The 23,303-nt window shown below is 34.8% G+C and overlaps 1 protein-coding gene across 5 annotated transcripts in view; it reads left to right on the forward strand.

Moving 5' to 3' along the window:
- RSRC1 (arginine and serine rich coiled-coil 1) overlaps window positions 1-22,918 on the forward strand; it is a 402,069-nt gene extending 379,151 nt beyond the window's left edge. For 3 of the 5 annotated variants that reach the window (XM_061168207.1, XM_061168209.1, XM_061168211.1), the window contains 3 exons: window positions 14,485-14,591; window positions 21,447-21,614; window positions 22,257-22,918. In XM_061168207.1, the coding sequence (XP_061024190.1) occupies window positions 14,485-14,591; window positions 21,447-21,614; window positions 22,257-22,349 (368 nt within the window). In that variant the 3' untranslated portion in view covers window positions 22,350-22,918. The remainder of the gene's footprint in view (window positions 1-14,484; window positions 14,592-21,446; window positions 21,615-22,256) is intronic. The other 2 variants (XM_061168208.1, XM_061168210.1) reach the window with 1 other exon arrangement.
- Window positions 22,919-23,303: the final 385 nt, after the last annotated feature.

The following is a 23,303-nucleotide window of genomic DNA, read 5'->3' on the forward strand; positions in this document are numbered from 1 at the left end:
ATGAATATGGCTCAATTATTGACTTCAAAATCAGAATAAGTAAAAATTTACAAAAGGGAATTCCCTGGCAGTCCAGTGGTTGGGACTTGGTGCTCTTACTGCTGGGGTCTGGGATCTAGGGAACTAGGATCCCTCAGGCTGTAAAGCATCGCCAAAAATAAAAATTTACAATGGCAGTAACTATTCATGATAAGTAACAATTTTACAACTTGATCATTTCATAAAAACTCTTTTTAAAATTGGTTTAAATATTTGACAATAATCTGTTTTCTTGTTTTAAGTATTGTACCTAATGAATATTGAGAGCCTGTCTAATTTGATTAACCATGTATATTTCAACTTATTCCTGAAATGGAATTTCATTATAAATTATATTTTGCATCCTCATGCTAAAATTCAGTGTAAAGTGTTAGGAGCAAAGTTTCTACTAAGAATCAATTTTATATAAAATTCAAATAATTAAAGCAGTTTTTTAAAAAGAACTAAAGTCAAATGATTTACACTCCCTGATTTCAAGACTTTACTATAAAACTATGGTAATCAAGATTGTGGATTACTAAGGATAGACTTATAGGTAAATGGAACAGACTAGAAAGGCCAGAAATTAGCCATCAAATGTATGAAATTTATTCTCAGTAAAATTACCAATGCAATTCAATGGAGAAAGGGAAATCTTTTCAGTAAATGTTGCTGGAAAATACTGGTTATCTTTGTGCGGAGAAATGAACGTTGGCCCTTATCTCACACTATACATAAGAAGTAGCTTGAAATATATTATATACTTAAATATAAAAACTAAAACTATAAAATTTCTAGAAGAAAATATAGGATCTTTTTCAAATCTTTGCAGTCTTGAAGTAGGCACATATTTCTTTGATAGACACAAATAGCACAAACTATTTTTTAATGATAAATTGAATTTTTTTATTAAAAGGTTCTACTCTTTGAAAGATTCCATTAAGAACAAAAAAGCCAGTCATAGAATGATAGAAAAATACTGGCATGTTGACAAAAGATGTACACAGAACTTTTAAAACTCAAATAATAAGACAACTTAATTAAATAATGAGCAAAAAAGTTTAAACACTAACTTTAAAAAAGAAGTGAATGGTCAATAAGTGCTAAAAATACTCAATATTACTAGCCATCAGAGAAATCCACGCCCACTATATAATCTAGGCTTTCCAATATTATATATTTACCCAAGAAAAGCAAAAACATGTCCACACAAAACCTTGTGCATAATTGTTATAGCAGTTTTATTCTCAAAAGCCAGAAACTAGAAACAACCCAAATTCTATCAACAGATGAATGGATAAACAAATTGTGGGTATATTCATATAATAGAATTCTATATATATATATTATATATATATATAGTTTTATATGAGTTACATATTCATGTAATAAAATTCTATCAGTAATTAAAAAAAACAGAGGTACCCAGAAACCTGGAGCTATCACAAAAATATGGAGAGTGAAAGACATCAGACATGAAAAAGTGTAACAGTTTATATGAAATTCTAGAAAATGGAGACTAATCCTTGTTGGCAGAAAGCAGATCTGTGATTGTCTGGGGTCAGGGTAAAGATAGAAGTTGACCACAGAGAGGCACAAGGAAATGGTGGTGGTGATCAAAGTATTCTATGTTTTTATTTGGGTGTTGTTTACACAGGTGGTTTACATTTATCAAAACTCATTGAATTGTATACTTAAAGTGAGTATAATTATTATACATAATATGCAAATTATATTTCAGTAAAGCTCAATTTGAAGTATGTAGTAGTTTCTTTAAACCTATTGATTTTGTATGCTGTACTTCCTTAATATTATAGCAAAATACTCTGCTTTTAAGAAAGAGAAATTAATGTCTTCTACTGTTCACTACTATTCTTCCTACCCCATCTCTGTTTAAAAGATCAAATTGTATATATATTTGATAAGAATATGAAATAAGCATAAGCAATCATAGCTATTCATCATTTAAGGCTTGTAAGGTTATCAGAGATTCAAAGGCTAAAGAGACACTTGGTGCAATGGGAAACATACAAAATGTGAAGTTCAAAGACTTGGTTTCATATCCACACTCTGCTTCTTGCACTATCTCTTAAGCTTCGAGTGTCACATAACCTGATTTGAATAACAGGGATATTATATATTACCAAAAATTATGTCTGTTTCAGTGTCAAATGAAATAACAGATGCAATGCTACTTTGTAAATAGCACAAATCCTTGTACCTATCCACTGTACTCATAATTACTTGCAAATAAAAATTATAAATAAAAATTCTGTTTTTCCCATGAGCTCTGAGAGAGTAAAATCAAATGTCATTTCAACCAGAAATCTCTGGCACCAGGCTAGCACCTGGCAGATAGAGGCATTAAATAGATGTTGGCTGAATTAGTTTCAATTCCTGTGTCTGAACCCAGCGTTTTTATCAACATGTTTAGGGAAATTAGAGTAGGTAGAGCCGTGGCTCATGAGTCCAAACAGAAAGTGCTTTTAAGACAACGTATTAGAGCTCACAGATTTTATCTTGACCACTGTAATATTCAAATATGTTCAGTACCTATTTGCTTCTGACATCATAAAGGAATGGCTCAGAGAAGGCTTGAATTTAGGCTGTCCACTTATCCTGGCATAGCAAGTCCCCTGGTTCACAGCATTAAGTCCTTGAAGAATAAACTTCATTGCTTCTAAACCATGTATCAGTTCAGTTCAGTTCAGTTCAGTTCAGTCGCTCAGTCATGTCCAACTCTTTGCAACCCCATGCATTGCAGCACACCAGGCCTCCCTGTCCATCACCAACTCCAGGAGTTCACTCAAACCCATGTCCCTCGAGTCGGTGATGCCATCCAGCCATCTCATCCTCTGTCGTCCCCTTTTCCTCCTGCCCCCAATCTCTCCCAGCATCAGGGTCTTTTCCAATGAGTCAGCTCTTGCATAAGGTGGCCAAAGTACTGGAGTTTCAGCTTCAGCATCAGTCCTTCCAATGAACACCCAGGACTGATCTCCTTTAGGATGAACTGGTTGGATCTCCTTGCAGTCCAAGGGACTCTCAAGAGTCTTCTCCAACACCACAGTTCAAAACCATGTATAACTTTCTGTTAAAGATGAAACCTAAAAAAGAACTAGCTATGAGGGGAAACATAAGATGAAGTCAAACTGATCAGCACCTTCTTTATTCTTAAGAAGTTAATAGTTCAAACCCTTTTTTTTTTTTCTGGTAGAGGACTCCTGAATGTACTCTCTACCACAGTCCTTTGGTGTTAGGGGTAGGCAGCAGCTGTGCAACTCCAAAGCGTTCTGACACCAGTACCAGTATAGCTGACATTTTCCCATTAAGTTTTATTTCATTAATCGGAATGCCACGTATGCACCCTTCTCTAGCTAGTGGGAGGCCAGAATGTTAGAACTTGCAAACAAAGACAAAAACCATTACTGGGGTGATATGAAGAAGAGAGTTGCAAATTTTTTTTTATCTCCTCTGCACCTTGGAGAGGTGCTTTGGAGGGGGTGGGTCCATCTTTTCGTTTTCTCTGGGTTGGAGAACTGAGTGGATACTCTGTCTCTGGATTTAATATTTATTTATTGAAAATTTGTCTTCTCCTTTTACTGTCATCCTGTAATAAACTGATACATTAACTTTGCAAAATTTAAGACTATGGAGTTATTATATGCATTTACAAACACTTTTGGATAAATGGTTCTTTTGACCTTCTATTACTCTTCACCTTATTAACTTTCCAGTTTTAACATAAGTTTTTTTTAAAATAAGAATTTAAACATAAAATGGTAACCTTAGGTAAAGAACTAAGGGATTTTAGTATTTTATAGTTATCCTTTCTGTTTTTAGTAGTTTTTGACCCTTATAAGTGTGTATAATCACTATTAATGTTCTTATTTTCTCAAATTTGTTATAAAAATTATACCTTTACTGCAAATGATATATTTTTAATCATGGGAAACTGTAGCAATATCTATATTGAACCCAAAATATAATATGAATATATGTGATCTTAGTTTATATTAACATCTATTTTTTATGTATGGGGGAATATGTGTTTATTTACTTCAGGTGCATTTTACTACATTTATATGTTCACAGAGACTTTATATAGAGGCATTAACAAAGCAAACAGGTATAGTCAATCATGGGTGTTCATTTTATATGTGTGTGTGTATATCTTTGCCAATATATAGGTTATTGGAGTTGCAAAGATATAAAAGATAGAAGAATCTAGTAATTGCCTTTAAGATCAGAGCACAAAGCATTAGTTTGGATTTTACAAGGCCAGCCAGCAACAAAAGAGCAGTAATTTATGAGCTCAGCGTAAAAGAATAGCATAATTGCATTAAAAATTAATGCTAATGAACACTAAAATGGGGAAGGTGGTTATGATGAAAGTTTGTATTCATCTTCTCTGGTTTGAATGATGGCTAGTGGCTTGATTAATGGCTTAATTTCTATCAATTAGCGGGGAAAAATCTCCTGCGAGACAAGGGTAAATTGAGCATTGAATTACATATCTTGCTTTTGTGTGCTAAGGAAAAAGAGCTGCGTATCTCTGATATTAGCCACAGTGACAAATGTGGTGTGCCCTGCGATGTCTGCATTAGCTCTCCTGACAGGCGAGTTGTGTGTGGTTATGGGGTGTTTGGAGATGGCTGGCAGACAGCATTCACTGCAAGTGCCTCAGAAACACAACTCTTCCATCTACAGAATTTTAATTAGAGTCAATAAGAATTCTGAAATTAAAATGGACAACAAATAACAACTTCAGAGTCTGTGTACTGCCCTATTAATCCAGTATACTTCAAATTATATTCCTTTCTTCTATCCAGTAGCTTTAGCTTCGTTGGAATTATTACTTTTATTAAAGTGAATTTGACCACCCATGTTTATTACATTTGAGACAAACATAAGGCAGTAGTCTACTAATATTTTGTTTAGTCAAATTCTCAGAAACCATTCTAGTTTTTTGTAGCAACAGTTACTGCACAATAAATAAATAATGACTCTCAAGTAGTAATTTACTACTTAGATTATCTTCAGGCTTAAATGAAAGAATGATAGGTTTTCTAAAAGTTTTGTTTCTTTTATTCATTAACAAAGATTTTCAGAATGTGACATATATAATGCTTTAAAAATTTATTTGAGTAAGAAAGATTCCAAAAATATACATCTGTAATCTAGCTCAAGATAATGCCAGAAGACCAAGATAATATTTATGGCATCTCTTCTACTAACAAAGCTCTGTTGTATTTTACTGAATGAATAAGCATTAAAATGCAGAATAAGAACAATACCAAGGACATTTATTATACTAGTAAATGGTTAAGAAGGTGGAAAAAAGAGTATGTTGCCTGGCAGGAGTGAATAAAGACGTTATTTGACTAGTAAATAATGACTGGATCACAGTTCAGAGATTGGATCCCTCTTCTACCACCAACCAGCCATGTGACCTTGGCCAAGTTACTCAGCCTCAGTTTCTTACCTGTACAACGGAAATATTAACACTACTGTCTTTGATGGTCATGGTCATTAAATGAGGTGATCCGTGTGAATCTCTTAGCTCTCGGTGCCGTAAATGTAAGCCTGTTACTGCAGTGATGACTGCTCCTGCCACCATGGCAGCTCATCTGACCTTTTTAACAAACACTTTAATGAAAAATTAGCCTCTGTGACCTTCCTCACTAGAAAGGCATTCCAGATATTGTTGATCACTACACTAATAATATACATCTGTTTTAAAACATGATTTCTACCAGAGGACTACTCTTATAGGGAGTGTGTGTTACTAGACATCCATTAGGATTCCATATGGCCGGAAACAGAGAGGTTTATACACTCACTTTTTAGCTAATTTCTATGTCTTTAGTACGATTGCTAGCTAAATCAGTGCTATAACTAACCACTTAGAGACATTTAATTTCTTAAGTTACACATTTCTTATAATTTGACATTGCTCCCCCATGATTTTTTTTTTAATAGTTACTTTGTGTGCATGCTAAGTCGCTTCAGTCATGTCCGACTCTTGCGACCCTGTGGACTGTAGCCCGCCAGTCTCCTCTGTCCGTGGGATTCTCCAGGGAAGAATATTAGAGTGGGTTGCCATTTCCTCCTCCAGGGGATCTTCCTGACCCAGGGGTCGAACCCATGTCTCTTACATCTCCTGCGTTGGCGGGTGGGTTCTTAACCACTAGCACCACCTGGGAAGCATGCCTTTTAATTTTTAAGTTTCAGCAAGTATTTATTGACTGCTTACTAAATAATAGAGCACACCACGCTAACTGCTGAAGTTGACACAAAAAGGTATGTCCCTATAGCTGGGGGAAATGAAACTTTTGCTTATGAAGAGATTAATATCAGTGCAAGGTAACATATGCCGAGAGCCAAATGAATTATGGAAGAGGTCCTCTCAGAGATGCCAAGGGAAAGTGATAGGGAGGATTCAGAAAAAGTAAGAGCATTCTAGGTGAGAAGAACTTAAATGAGGTGGAATTTGTGTAGATTTTCAGTAAGCATTTTGTTTTTCATAAAACCTAGTCTGATTCTCAGTTCACGTGCACTTATTAAAATGTTTATCAGAAATTCTTCACTGGTTCAGTCACATTAGAAATATTCCTGTTACTTAATTTGATATGGATAGCAGTTTGTTGTAAGTCTGTCTTGGACCCCATCCAAGGGGGTTTGTTACTAGAGACACTCCAGGAGCCTCATTGGCAGATATAACTTGGTACTGTACCGTAAGCTTCCGGAAGACTGGTAGGCAAGCCACATTCTACTTAAGAAGTTTTCTCGTCTTTCACATTATTTATGGATGTCAGTTCTGGAAATTAATGCCCCAGGAAATGAGATTTATGAACAACCTTAAAATGTTAGTGTTGGATGGATTTCTAATATATATTTTGTATGCTTTGTGAAGGAAACTTATTTAAAATACACTGTTTTGGAGGGAAACCAGTGGTGGTTTAATTAAAATGTTTGTTCATGAGAAGTTGCTTTAACTTTAGAATTCCAAGTAAGCTTTATAGGATGTTTCATTTGTTTGCGAATTTTATTGACGAGCCATCTTTATTTGCTTATTTATTGAGTAACCAACTTGTTATTGTTTGCTTTTTTCCCTTATTTTAAAACACTTGAAGATGCTTTATATTTCAAGGACTTTGTTTAGTTTTCAGTGTCTGTATTATACCATAAAAGGGGATTTTTCAGATATTTCCCTTCTTGACTAAAATTTTAGTCCATTTAAACTGAAAATAAGATATTCTCTTGTGTTATTTATGTATTTGTAGCAGTATATTAGTATATAATTTTTTCCCTCCTGGGAGAGAAAAGCAGCAGCTAACTCGGCAACTATGAAGCCAACCCACCCAAACTCTTTGTAAAATAAAATGCATTTTAACTTTGGGGAAATTCATAAATTATTAATATTCAGAAGGAGTCATTTAGAGATGAGATTTTCATGTGTAAGTTACCTTTCATGAAACTCATGCTGGCCCTTAGCTCATGATTTCATCTTGGGAAATAGTGCCATCTGCTGTTTTCAGCCTGGCATTGCTGCCAGTTTCGAGATGGGCTTGTTTGTAGTCTGCAAATAGTTTACGGATTTACATTTTGTCTTTTCAAGTAAAAAATTTATATTGGAGCTTGTCATCATTATTTACCAATCTTAAGTTTCTGTACCATTTGACAACATTTTCAAGGAAAATTCTGTGTGTCTTGTGAAATTGTTAAATACAACTTTAAGTAGCAGGTGAGCCTAATTTTTTTAAGATCAATGGTAACAAAATATTTGATTTTAATTTTCATCATAAGAGGAACAAAATAATATTCCATTCAGCAAGTAAGTTAATACCTGACTTTTTTAGTCTCTATTGACTTAACTTTCTGACTCCGTTATTTTTTCTTTTACTATGAAATATGAAATATTCTACAGACTTCTTGCAGGCAACCTATGAAAGTCATTTTGTTTACCAATAATGTATTTATCAAAAAGCATCAAGTGCAAATATAAATGTTTACTTCATGTTTATCATGTCAATATTTTAAAACATCCTATAATTTTTATTCTCCCAGTAACTTTGTCACTTGTCTTCATTTTTACCTCATGGCTGGTAAATACAGGATACTTTGTATGCTAGGCACTCATGCCAAGCATATAAACAATAGTCAGTTTTAGTCCACATTTTTCCCAGTCTTAAAATTAGTATAGAAATTTTAAATGACAAATTGGCATGTAAAACTTAAGAGCCTGAATTTAAAACAATTTACTATATATTATTGATGTGTTTTATTCTGCTTCCCAAAATGACAGGGTTATACTTAAGACATACATTTGTGGGCATTGATCTTAGAATTTTGAGTATGAAGCATTTTAAAACATGTCTTATGCCTGTTTTCAGACAGCATGGAGCTGAGCTATTTATAAGGCTGGAAATGTAAATATCCTATCAATCTTTCAAATTTTAATTTATATATCACTCTCTTACTCTTTAATTTAAATATCACACTCTTTAAATATCGCCAGTAAAATGGTTCCCTGCGTTGAAAGGTAAAAGCTATGTTGGTTTATTTTCATATTATAAGTCGGGCAGACAGGCTTTCCCATATCTGTCCTGTCACTTTGTTAGTCCTCATCTTTAAAGAAACACAAAGATAATGTTCTGTTTTTCCTCTAATCTTCTTTCCATCCTTTATAATTTCTCCAGTGCTATTTTGTTAAACATACTGGCTCTTTGGCTAGCTTCTATGATAACACTTTTATTTGTGTTAGGAGCTGGTTGTATGCCCATATTTAAAGCTACAAACACTGGAAGCTTTAGACATCAAGTACTGTTTGTGAGCTCACCTCTGACATCTAATACTAATGATGTGCTTTGTAAATCCAAATGAGAGAATATGTTAGAGAAAAAAATCCGAAGGGTCAAACAGTTGATACTTATGAGACATCATCCTGAAGTCAGAGATAGTGTTTTTGGTTGGTAACTAATGATTATGAAATAATTGTGAGAGTAATTCAGACCTACGCAAACAAATGTGTTTTCATGTTGAAAAATTAAAGTTGAATCACCTGGAATGGTGTCTTTTATGATTTTTCTGTGCTATATTAATGCTGTTATACACTTGAATAGTAAAATATTATTCTCTGGTACAGGATGTGTTAATATTAATAAGTTAGCTGGGCAAAGAATCTTCTCTTGTTTCACATGCTCAGTTGGTACATTGCATAATTAAAGTCCACAGGAGCTTTTATTCTAAAGCATGTGGAACTATTTGCTCTTCCATGACACTCTGACAGTGTTCGCTTTTATGTGGGAAAATATATTCTTCCAAAGATGGAAGTGTTGTCTCTGATGGCTGTTACTTCCACACATTCCATGCAGGATTTCTCGTATGAGAAAAGACTGGTTAGAGCTGTCAGGGACACATCCTCAGAAGCACTGTCTTTCTCTTAAATAAACTGGAACTTGCATAAGACTACATACTTATTATTTGTGATTGGCCAAAAATTGAACCAAAGATTTTTCATAAAATGTTAATTTTTATTTTTTTAGCATATTAAACCAGATTTACTTTTATACTCTTACATATCATTTAACCTTTGCAGCTTAGTATGTAGAAATTGCTTTGATGCAAATAGCTCTACCTTGTTAAACCAGTTATTACAATTGTTTTTTAAGTAAATTCAGTTACTCATAAAGGCTAAAATCCCAGCATTTTTAGATACCTTGACTGAGTGTTCAGTAGCTCCTAATTCAGCTGTGTATTCATTTCAGCTTAGACTAACCATGAGAGTGTGATCCATAAAGTTGCATTTTTTCCTGCCCATCTGGCATGTGAAAAAAATACAAAAATATGAAATGACACATGCCTGTGGCTATTTATTAAAGCACTAATTATAAAGGCAAAGAACTGGAACAACTCAAATGACCATCAGTACGTATTGGTAGGAAAAAAACTATCATGCAACCGTAAAATAGGTTACTGTATATCTGTAACATAGAATGAGCAAGTCTCTATACTAAAAGACATAGAGCTAAGTGATGTATAAATGTATAGCATGCTAATTTTGTGTAAGAAAAAAGAGAATATGTATGTTCATATTTTCAAAAATAAGCAATGGAAGGATAAAAATCAAAACCTAATAAAAAATGGTTGCCTGTGGATTAGGGGAAGAACTAGGGGAATGGGGTGAGAAAGGAAACCTAGACTTTTCTGAATGATGTTTTAATTTTGACTTTAGAAGAATATTTTATGCAGTCAAAAAACAAATATTAATTATGAAAATAACAGACCAAAAGATTTAAAAACTTTTTAAAAAGCTGAAATAAATGAACCCATTATATATCAAGTTGGTAGCATAACCACATGGGGAATTTTTTCTCCAAGTGACTTTATAGTGTTTTGGCAGTTCATCAGTGGAACAAATCCTGAAATCAAAAAGAACCATGAATTTTAAACTGCATAATTCATCTTAATAGTAGTGTTTATCTTATTATTTTGAAACTAATACAAATGCAACTCAGAAAGAACAAGTAAGTGCTCTTGATCATATCTTTAAAACCTAAGTAGTATTCTTAGAATAGGAGGAATGATATACAAATATAAAAGACTCAACAAAATTATTATAATCTTGAATTTGGTTGGTAATATCAGAATGAACTTATATTTGTTTTTCTCTTCTAAAAATAAGTATTACCTATCCCACCCACTGAAAAATATGAGAAGCAATGTCAATCCAAAAAAAAATGGACACCCCTACTGCTCAGGTTATTGTCTTTAAATAAATATCATTTCCCACTAAAAGGAGTCCAAGCCTTTTGGGGAAATGGCTGATTGCAAGTCTAAGACAGGAACTGTACAGGATGAACCTGGGACCTCTTCAGTTCAGTCGATCAGTCATGTCTGACTCTTTACTACCCCATGGACTGCAGCACGCCAGGCCTCCCTGTCCATCACCAACTCTCAGAGCTTACTCAAACTCATGTCCATTGAATCAGTGATGCCATCCAACCGTCTCATTCTCTGTCATGCCCTTCTCCTTCCGCCTTCAATCTTTCCCAGCATCAGGGTCTTTACAAATGAGTCAGTTCTTCGCATCAGGTGGCCAAAGTATTGGAATTTCAGCTTCAGCATCAGTCCCTCCAATGAATATTCAGGACTGACCCTTTAGGATGGACTGGTTCGATCTTGCAGTCTGAGGGACGGACTCTCAGGAGTCTCCTCCAACACCACAGTTCAAAAGCATCAATTCTTCAGCGCTCAGCTTTCTTTACAGTCCAACTCTCACATCCATACATGACTACTGGAAAAACCATAGCCTTGACTAGACGGACCTTTGTTGGCAAAGTAATATGCTTTTTAATATGCTGTCTAGGTTGGTCATAACTTTTCTTCCAAGGAATAAGCGTCTTTTAAATTCATGGCTGCAGTCACCATCTGCAATGACTTTGGAGCCCAAAAAAATAAAGTCTGTCACTGTTTTCACTGTTTCCCCATCTATTTGCCATGAAGTGATGGGACCAGATGCCATGATCTTAGTTTTCTGAATGTTGAACTTTCTCTAAGCCAACTTTTTCACTCTCCTCTTTGACTTTCCTCAAGAGACTTTAGTTCTTCTTTGTTTTCTGCCATAAGGGTGGTGTTATTTGCATATCTGAGGTTATTGATATTTCTCCTGGCTATCTTGATTCCAGCTTGTGCTTCTTCCAGCCCAGCATTTCTCATGATGTACTCTGCATAGAAGTTAAATAAGCAGGGTGACAATATACACCCTTGATGTACTCCTTTCCCTGTTTGGAGCCAGTCTGTTGTTACATGTCCGGTTCTAACTGTTGCTTCCTGACCTGCATACAGATTTCTCAAGAGGCAGGTCAGATGGTCTGGTATTCCCATCCCTTTAAGAATTTTCCACAGTTTGTTGTGATCCACACGTAGTCAATAGCTTTGACATAGAAAGTAGAAATAGAGCAGAAATAAAGCAGAAATAGATGTTTTCCTGGAACTCTCTTGCTTTTTCAATGATCCAGCGGTTGTTGGCAATTTGATCTCTGGTTCCTCTGCCTTTTCTAAAACCAGCTTGAACATCTGGAAGTTCACGGTTCATGTACTGTTGAAGCCTGGCTTGGAGAATTTTGAGCATTACTTTACTAGCGTGTGAGATGAGTGCCACTGTGCAGTAGTCTGAGCATTCTTTGGGATTGCCTTTCTCAGGGATTGGAATGAAAACTGACCCTTGTCCAGTCCCGTGTCCACTGCTGAGTTTTCCAAACTTGCTGGCATGTTGAGTGCAGCACTTCCACAGCATCATCTTTCAGGATTTGAAATAGCTCACCTGGAATTCCATCACCTCCAGTAGCTTTATTGGTAGTGATGCTTCCCAAGGTCCACTTGACTTCACACTCCAGGATTTCTGGCTCTAGTTGAGTGATCATACCATGGTGATTATATGGGACCTCTTACCAGTCTTAACAAAAGAGGTCATATCAGAAGAGTGTTCCCACTCTTCCACTCTTCATATCCAAGAGGCTCCCACTTGGCAAAGGTAGAATCAAAATGTGAAGACAATGCCCACAGACTGAAATGCATTAAATATATAATTATTCATGAGCTCATAATGGTCACCTTTGGACCAGAATTGATCAGTAAAAGGAAAGAATTAAACACTCTGCTTTTTCCTGTACAGGCTATATTTCAGTCATGAAATAGTCAATGAGGGAAGTTCTTTAGATCGGAGTTAATAAATATGGTACAAATAATAGAATTAGAAGAAAAATCACCATTTTGCAGTGCCTAATAAAATAATGGATTTAAGCAACAATCATTAATGTCTGCTAAAACCATTAAGTGAAAGTTCAGTGGAGAACTTAATAATAGGATAGGACTGACATCATCTTGAACCCACTGATCAACCTTAATATCGTTAAAAGTGGAAGAAGCACATCCTAAGCTGAAGAATTTGGAATTACACAGCACTATCTGTGATGTATGCTTGACCAGAAATTGAACCTAATACTTAAGCCTGCCTAGATCTAACTGCTGGTTTACAGAAAATATGAAGGATAGAAGAACATGTTAAATGACACCATGATAATAAAATCAGGAAAATCCAGAATATAGAAAATTTTAGAGGCTAAATGATCCATTTTCTCCAATAAATAAATGACAATGAAAGGAAGGGTTGGTGGACTGTAAGTGATTAAAAGGAATTTAAGATACTTGTTGACTAAGTGTAATATGTGGACTTTGTTTAGATTCTGTTTCAGACAAACCAACTGTAAAAAAAAAACAAACACTTTTCTTGGGCAATCAAGAAAATTAAACATGGACTATACAAGATGATATTAAGGAATTGTTCCTAATAATGTTGGATTTAAAGATAGTATTGTAGTTATGTTGCTAGTTTTTTTCCTTAAGCCCTTATCTGAGATACCTACTAAAATATTTAGGGGTAACATGGCAAGAACTAACTCATTGGAAAAGACCCTGATGTCGGGAAAGATTGAAGGTAAGAGGAGAAGTGGGGTTCAGAGGATGAGATGGTTGGATGGCATCACCAACTCAATGAACATGAGTTTCAGCAAACTCCGGGAGATGGTGAAAGACAGGAAAACCTGGCATGCTGGAGGAGCCTGGCATGCTACAGTCGACGGGGTCGCAAGAGTTGGATATGACGTAGCAACTAAACCACCAATATCATGCCTGATTCAATTTTTGGTGGGGGTTGACCTGAAGTATTTAAAATTAAATCCCACACATAATGCCACTGGAGAAGGAAATGGCAACCCACTCCAGCATTCTTGCCTAGAGAATTCTGTAGGCAGAGGAGCCTGGTGGGCTGCTGTCCATAGGGTTGCATAGAGTCGGACACAACTGAAGCGACTTAGCATGCATGCATGCGTTGGAGAAGGAAATGGCAGCCCACTCCAGTGTTCTTGCCTGGAGAACCCCAGGGACAGGGGAGCCTGGTGGGCTGCCATCTATGGGGTCACACAGAGTCGGACACGACTGAAGTGACTTAGCAGCAGCAGCAGCATGATGCTGTGTTGTCGTTCAGCCACTCAATCGTGTCTGGCTTTACAGCCCCATAGAAGGGAAACCCATTGATAGATTAAATAAGAATAAGAAAATTAATATATAATTAATTAAAATCTACATATAATTAATGTAAATATAATTATAGATCGTTATACGAGAGGCTTCCCTGGTAGTTCAGTCAGTAAAGAATCTGCCTGCAGTGCATGAGACCCGGGTTCGATCCCTGTGTCAGGAAGATCCGTTGGAGAAGGAATGTTCTATTTGTGGATCTATAGGGGTAAAATGTTTCTATTATAACTTAACCATAATGTTCTTTTTTTTAATCCAGTTAAATTTCGTAAGTCATAATATTACTTCATAGAAGGAACATTGTTTAGGTATAGTGCTGCTAACAAGCTTACACATCAAAATACATTGACATTATATGCTCTCTTTTAGACCAAACCACCCTGGTAGAACAAGTAAAAAGAGTCAAAGAAATTGAAGCCATTGAAAGTGATTCTTTTGTTCAGCAAACATTCAGATCAAGTAAAGAAATCAAAAAGGTAAGTTTTCATCCAGGCGTTATGAATAAGCCTTTACATTCCAACTAAAGAGATGCTTTATTAATGGATTTTACTTAAATATAAGTTCTTCTAGTAGATGAAGTAGGGCAAGAGAGTGTCAGCGTGTTATTGAGAGGAAAAATGAATCAGTGAGAATCAGTTTGTTGAAATTGTTAAAAAAAAAAAAAACCTGTGAAAATGTTTCTGATGGTATTTTTTTTTTAATTCACCAAGAAAAAATTCACCAAGAAGACAAAGTAAAATGTTAACATGACAGTTCTATAGCAGAAATGTGCATTTTGTGAATATACACCATTTTCTTTTCAAATGGGTACATCTGCTTTTTGAATTGACATTGCTAGAGAAAAGTTAGAAAAGAACTTTAACAATAAAATTATTGCCCAAATAGTAACATATATCTATCTACACTGTTTGTCTATATATATATATATATATATGTGTGTGTGTGTGTGTGTATATCACTTACTCAACTCTAATAAAAGGAGCTTTCATTGATATTGTATTTCTGTTGAGTATTTGATATATTCTTTCAATCATTATCAGGATTATTTTTTGGAATTTGTGTTTCTTTAGGAAGAAAAGGCTGTGAAATACGTGTATTCTTTAATATCACATATATAATGAAGATGTGGTATAGTTACTATTTATTCAAAAATGTTCTGTATCTGTAGATATATTAATGACTGTGTGTATGGCATTCTACTAATGAATGTATTGGATTGGCCAAAAAGTTCATTCAGATTCTTCTGTAAGATGGTACAGGAAAGCCCGAATGAACTTTATGGCCAACCCAATATCATAATTCATTCATTTTGTTTCCTCTGATAAGTAGATATTTAAATAGTTGTAAGTTTGAAGGTATTATATATATGTTTGTGAATATCCATTATTATCACCTGAGGATAAATTTTTCAAGATGGAGTTATCTGTTAAAGGTTAATACTGTTTATTTTCATACCTGTTCCCAAAGTCATTCTCCCAAAATACTGTATCAGTTCAAATTCCACCCCAAAGTACAGGGAGAAGTGTGCCTCTCACATCCTGGTTAACACCTAACTTTTTAAGACCTTGTCAGACTTTTTCATGTTTACTGACCCAAAAGGTAAAAATTGACCTTTTGTTGTTCTGTTAGCATTTCTTTTGTTGTTAGTGAGATGGATGGCTTTTCAGTTACCATATATATTTTTAAATGTTTCATTCTGGAGACATGAACTGAGCATGTGCAAGATGCCAGGATGCACTAGACAACCTTGGTTAGTCCATGCCCCTGCCCTGTTATTTTGCTGATTTCGTTTGAATATTTTTAGTTTGCCACCACAATCTCTGAAGAAAAAGGAGCTGTGAAATACACATTCATAAATATAATTGCCCATTTTATTTAATATCTTACTTATACATGTTGTGAGGTCATTCACTTGTCCTAGTAGAATTGTAATTTATTTTGAAGTTGACTTCAGTAGTATTTGTTTTCTAGAGTTCACCTTGACTTCCCAGTTCTCACTGGACATACTTAAGATAAACTAGTATTTTCTTTCTGTGGAAATACTTACTCCTCTATGGTTAATACACTGAGTTTTCTTCTAAATAGCTTTTTCCCATTTGGTATTAATTATTAATATAATAAATTTATTTGCAGTTCTGTTCCTCTCTTCCAAGATAACAGCAGTTCTTCCAGTAACTAGTAAAATTGACAGTGATTGAGGAAATTGATCCAAATCCTGTTTAATACAGTGGAAAGAGCATGAACTTTGGACTCAAGATCTGACTTGGAACTTAACTTTTACACTTCCTACCATGATTTATGATCTAGAGCAAACCTCAACCTCTTTCTAAGCCTCTGTTTCCAAATTCATAACATTAAACTAATAATATCTACTTTCTAGAGTAATTGAGGATTAAATATAATGATTATCAAATATCTAACATGTTTCTTAATCCATTAAATGTTTATTTTTTAAATACAGACTAGCATCTAAATTATTTGATATCTAAGTACGTTTTATACACTAAGTATGTATAGTGTATACAAAACTTGAAAACTTCTACTGTAGGTATTCAATCTGTCTGAAGTATAAACCTTACTTCATTTATGTTTCTCTGATATGCCTCTTACTTTCCCTGAGTCTACTTGCTCAAAAATCAGAGTCCTTGCTGATAAACACAAAAATTCTTTAGAATTTCTTAAAAGACTTCTGAAATATATAAATGTAATAATATCTATATATTTTCATTTCAGGATTAGTAATTTTTCTACCTTGTTATATTCCTGAGAAAAGTTTTAAAATATTATTTCCTATGGTTATTAATCTCAAGATAACTGATTAAATCCAAGAGAAAAACTGTTCTTCCCAAATTGTAACAAACTCTTTGTGTAGTTAAATGGGCTTCCTATGAAAGCAAATATAAAGGAATGTCACCCACATCTCTCATCAAAGGGACCACTGTTATTAATTATTTTAATAATTAGCTTTTGTTTGCTTTAGTTTTTAGTGCTGAGTTGGAATTTACTCAGTTTCAATATGGCTTTTCTTATACTTCCAATTCAGATGCCACAGGTAAGGATCAAGAGGACAAGGATGGAACCCCTAGGGGGTCTCTTCATTTTGTAAGCAACCTTAATAAATCTGTGTGAGGGAAACCCACCTTCTGTCTCAACTATCTTTTAAAAAGAAGTTCCCCTTAACAAAAATTCATAGAAAGATATAAAATTAGAACAGGCTAGCTTTTGGTTGGATAAGAATGACAGAGAAGCAGAAGCAGCCTCAAAATATTAATCCAGCACTGTGAGTTGAGCCACTTAGAAATATGTTTAGTTTAAATATTTTACCACTAATTTTATTTATTTCCTCTAAAATTAAAACCAGATTACAATAAATCTTGCGTTTAGCAATTAGGAAGCAGTGGTCAAAAGCATGAGATGGAGAGTCAGACCTGGAACCACATTCTGATTCTGCCATTTGCTGACTGTATCCTTCAGCTATGTAATAGTTTCATTGCACCTTGACTCTCTTCTCTTAAAATGGGATAATACCTGTGACAGAGGTTTTTGTGAGAATGAACAAGATATTTACATAAAACAGTTAGCCACATGCCTGGCATAAATAAGTATTCAAGAAATGAAAGCTATTGCCACGCCTCATCTTCCTTCTGCTAATCCACCTTCTCCTCTCACTGAAGAACAAGCGTTGGATGTGTGTGCGACTTCCTTCAGAGTGATTTTAGACACAAAAATTTCCGTTTTAGTTCTGCCAGAGATTGTTTTATGTAATTTTTTATGTTCTCTAGACCTAAAATTCTCCTTACTTGAGGCTTGGTGATCTACTGTATTACCAAGCAAAGAGTTTTAAAATTACTTTACATAGTAATTTACTGGTTTCATGTATAGACATCAACTTTGAACCAGTTTGTTTCAACACAGCCATTTGGAAATGTTAAAGCACTAAGCAAGTGGTATAAAACAAATGTTGTATCCTAGCCCCACTTTTTAATATATATTTAAATAACTAAAATAATGATTGCCATTATAATGGCTACCATTATACTAGACATTTAACTTTTGTAATTTAACTAGTATCCTAGTAACATTTATAACTGAGGTTCAGCAAATTTTATAATGCATGGTTAAATCTAACAAATGATTGAAAGCAGCATCCAAACCAAATTTGTCCAACACCACAACCCATTTTTTCCTACAGATTAAATGTCTCTCATAATTGTAACTCAATGCATCTTCCCTGTTAAGGTATAGAGAAAGCATGCCTTGAAGTGACCCTAAAAGGGGAATATGCTAAAAAGCCTCAGAAGATGGCAGTTACCTTGGTAAATGTACAGTAAGCCAATAAAATATTAGCTATCCAACTCTGGACTTGTATTAGTCGTCGCATACCAAAATCATCAGAAGAGCAGTGATGGGCCAGCAAAGCATAAATTCGCACTGGACTGTAATATAAAACAGTGGGCCAATTTATTAGTTTAGAAAGTGATATCCCTTCCATTTTCTAAAATGTCTGTGTCTGCAATATGAGGTAAAGATTCAGGATGTCCAAGAAGATGAATTATTTATCAGGAGATGACTTAGCAAAGGGAGGTAAATTATCTAGAGGACCATTTTACCCAGGTCATGGGGAGATCTTATGGGCTATCCTTTTCTTGAAAATTAAATTATGACTGAAGTTTCAACATCCTGGACAATTCTACACACATTGGTATAAAATTTGTATCTCTAAAGAAGACTTTTGTATAACCTGATGACCCCTTCCATTGGTAGAGTCTTCAGCTGTATAAATTCCACTAATTTAGCTAGGGAGATGTTACCAGAAAAGTGGCTATCACCAGTGACATGCTAGATGATGTGTCTCCTGCAACACATTGATTTAACTAGTTTTAACTCTCTACCATCCTGTTTCTCTAATGTGAGTAGATAGATAATCTGATAGTTCCTGATATATCATCAACTTGAGGAACCAAGATGCAACTTGTTTTCAGACTGCTCTCACAGATAAGCTTATCATCAGTTATTCAGTCCTAACATTGTTGTATTAGGCCAGTATCCACCAGTGTTCAAAAAGGGTACCTAAGTAAGCAGCATGGTCATTTGTTCTTTTACTTATAAAGTGCATATTAAAACAAATTGTTCCATACTGAACCACCAGGTGGCAGTGCTCCTTAGAGCCAGATGTTTGATTGTGGCCGCATTGAGGGTTTTTTAAAAGTCAAATTTTCTCCAAAACAGTTTTCCTCACTTAAAGAAGCAATGAATCATTTTCCTCATGCATTTTTAAATTAATCATTATTAAATAATAACTTCTATGTTTTGATTCTAACCATTGAGAACTTTATGTTTTCTTTATATACCTTATGTGTATTTAAGCACTTTTCTAAGAAAACTGATGTACTGTGTAGGTAAAAACAAAATCAGATTACTTGATTTTTATAGTAGAATGTTATCTCTGCCACCTGAATATGTGCAGTCCGCATCTTTGGCAACTAGAATAACAACACTTCACAATTTTTCAAGGTTGTTCAATATGGACAGCCAGTCTCCTAGCTGAACCCTGTCATAGCCTGGCCTAGTTATGCAGAACAGTATGCCCACTTCAGTATTTTTGCCTGGAGAATTCCATGGATGGAGGAGCCTGGCGGGCTATAGCCCGTGGAATCGCAGAGTCAGACATGACTGAAGTGATTTGGCATGCACGTACACATACTCTTTTATTCCCTGTATGGCAACACATAATTTAAAAAAATTGTGTCTTGGACCTCACTGGGCTAGTATACTTCCCCACTTCCCTCTGTGCAAAATATGGGGTTTTCCTGTTACATGTCTTCGGTTTTATAAAAAGTCAGTGTAATGTCACTTAGGGCTATGAGTCTTCTATAACCAGTATTTTGGAGATGTAGTAAAGTTTGAGGTCAGGGGAAAAATATATTGGCTGCAAAATAACAGAAAAAAACTTCCAAATCAAATTTACCGAATATTTCTTTAAACATCTCTATTGTAACTTGTTACAATTTGTGTTTATATATATATTTTGGTATTTTTTTGTTAGAGATCTGTCACCCCATCAGCAAAATGTCATCTTCAGTTTGGACAGGGAACATGTCTTCCTATTCTTCTAGCACTCCCCTATCATCCTAGTGCTGGGTACGCCCTAGCAGTGGTGTGCCCAGTGCTAAGCAATTAGTTGTGCTTATTAAGTACTAGTTAAATAGACGAATCTCCAACTCTGAGATAAATCATTCTAATAAAGGATTAGCTAATTCATGCATATTTCATTTTCTAGATGTTTTCCCCAGTGACATCTGTTTTACACTTCATTCAGAAAAGTAGATGTTCAGAAGTAGGAAAGTCAACAAAACATGGAAATTGAAAAGCTATAGATTTAGAATGATGGGTATAGAAAAAAAAGGCTAGTCAATCATCTAGAGTTTTTTTAATTTTAACTTTTAATTCCAACTTCTTATCTAGTTTATCTCATCATTCGTTTCATATTATCCCTGCAGCCTTGCTGTTAATTAGGCACTTCCCTGACCTTCTCTTCCCTCAGGGAAGGAGATGTTGAAATTAACCTGAGTAGCACTACACTCTTGGTTTTTTCCAAGCAGGCACAATGATTTATTAGTCTTTTGTCCCTGGTACTGAGCACAGTATACCTGGCCTATAATATTTTATACAGTGGAATAGGATTCAACCACAAACAGGAATGAAATACTGATATTCATGTTGAATGAAAGAAGCCAGTCACACACACACAAAAAAAACACATATTGTATGATTCTTTCTATATAAAATGTGCAGAATAGACAAATCCATAAAGACAGAAAGTAAATGAGTGGTTGCCTAGGGATGTCAGAGTTGGGGAGAAATGGGGAGCAGTGACTGCTAATGGGTATGTGTCTTTTTAGGAGGATTATACAAATGTTCTTAAGTTGTTTGGAGTGATAGTTTCAGAATTCTGCTAATGTAATAAAAGCAACATGAATTGTGATATGGAATTATATTTCAGTAAGGCAGTTATTTAAGAAATAGTAATAAAAATCTTTAGATTTGCTTTTTGTACCTAAAGAGACCAGCTCAATGGAGATTTGTTGCCCACTTGTTTCGATTAATAGAATTTACATATGTGTAATGTATATATTTTTTCAATAGTATAGACTCATAAGTACAAATTTCTTAAGAAAAAATGTTGATTGTAAGAATAACATTTTCACAATTTTTTTTGTATTTGTTTGCTTGTTTGAGGAATAGTCTGTTATTGAGTATCCTAGGGCCATGTTGCAGTTAGTATCATCTCAAAGGAGGCCAGTTGAGCAATTATTATTCAAAATCTCAAGTGTTTTATGTTTCAGTCAGTGGAAGCTAATGAAGTGAAGCATGCAGCAGCCACGTCAGGGCCAGCATCAGTGGTGGCTGATCCGCCGAGTAATGAGAAGGAAATAGACCCAGGCAGCATCCCTACTGCCATCAAGTACCAAGATGACAATTCTCTGGCTCATCCAAATGTAAGACCCTTAAGCCTTAAGAATGTCAGCTTAAGTCTAGTTCACTGAAGTTAATTCAGACTGCTGTTCTTTTGGGCTGGTGACAAGAAGACCATTGGAGGAAATGGATTCACATGTTCATATTTGCCAAAAATAAGACAGCTCACCCCCAGCCCTTAGAGCTGTTACCAGTATTTGAATCTGGTTTGGGCCACCCTATGTTACCTGATTTCTAGAAGATTCTTTATGTGGTTAAGCAAAATTGACAAAAAAGAAGAGTTTTGTTTCGTTTTTTCATCTGGCACTGAAAGATCTAATTCTGGCTCTGCTCCAGCTGGTTTACTGACTGGGCATGTCATTAATGTCACATTGTGCTGTCTTCTGTGAATTAGGGTCACACCACTCTGTCTCTCAGAAAGTTTGTAGGAAATAAACTTTACAAAATGAAGTGTAAAATTGCTAATGATTTTTATATTAGTCCTTTTACTCACTTTCCAAGGGTTATTCCAAATAGATGATCTTCAGTTAAGAAGTCATCAAGAGTTAAGTAGTATCTAAATCTTGTGCTGAAGGATGTATTATATAAAGATGATTTGTAAGATCAAATCCAAGTTATTTGGCAAACAATGATATTTTTCTTCTGTCTTTTTTTTTTCATTCCAGTTATTTATTGAGAAAGCTGATGCTGAGGAAAAATGGTTCAAGAGATTAATCGCTCTCCGACAAGAAAGGCTAATGGGCAGTCCCGTGGCCTAAAGTAATATTCATGTAGTTGAATTAACAGTAACATTGAAAATTTAGATTTTTAAGTCCTAGTATTAACTTTTTACTCTTAAAAATAATTTAGCTGATTATATAAAAAGGGTAATCTCATTTCATTCTTTTCTCATGTAGGCTCTACTAGTTGTTGATTTGAACTTAATCAAACATTGTGAATATTGAAACTAGTATGAAGTTTAAGAATGCATGAAAATGTCATACTGTTTAATAAAGCTAATCCTAGAAGTATTCGTATTAAAATAAATGGTACACAATTGTGTTTCTGAGTACAATTTGAAAAATATCAGGTTACTGTTTAAAGACACAATTTTGATTAGTCATGAATAAAAAGAATCAAACTATATGCTGTAAGTATGAGATTTCATCTTCCATGTATTTAAAAACCATTTGGGATGTTTTATTTCACTTTACTGCAAAATTTTAAGCACAATAACAAGCACTGTAAACAATCTAAGCAGAATGAGCCATGCTAATCTTGGAGGAATAATACGTTTGGTGAAAAATCTACTTGAAAATTAAATAAATTGATGGTTTATTTGCTTTGAGATCAGTTTTTAATAGGTGCTTTTTTGGAACATGTTAGCAGTTCTCAGCTCTTTCTTTTGAAAATTACCCATTCATGCTAGACCTAACCAGTTGGCCAAATATTCATCATGGAGAATCATTTCTGACAAAACTGGTAAGAGCTCTCACTTCAGCTTTACTTAACCAACTGCTGTATACTTCAGAAGAAGCCAGCTAATTGTAATTTTGATAAGGCTATCTGTCATTGTAGAATGCCTTTCTCTGGTGGCTGAATGAAAATCAGCTATGCATTCCATACTGAACATGCCAGAGATAAAGGCTTTTAGACCTGTCTTACAAACTAGTTTTCAACAGCTGACATGAATATTTCCCTTTTCTATTCTGCTCAATTCTATATCTGTGAAG

This window comes from Dama dama, chromosome 19, assembly GCF_033118175.1.
Source record: "Dama dama isolate Ldn47 chromosome 19, ASM3311817v1, whole genome shotgun sequence".
Taxonomy (NCBI): Eukaryota; Metazoa; Chordata; class Mammalia; order Artiodactyla; family Cervidae; genus Dama; species Dama dama.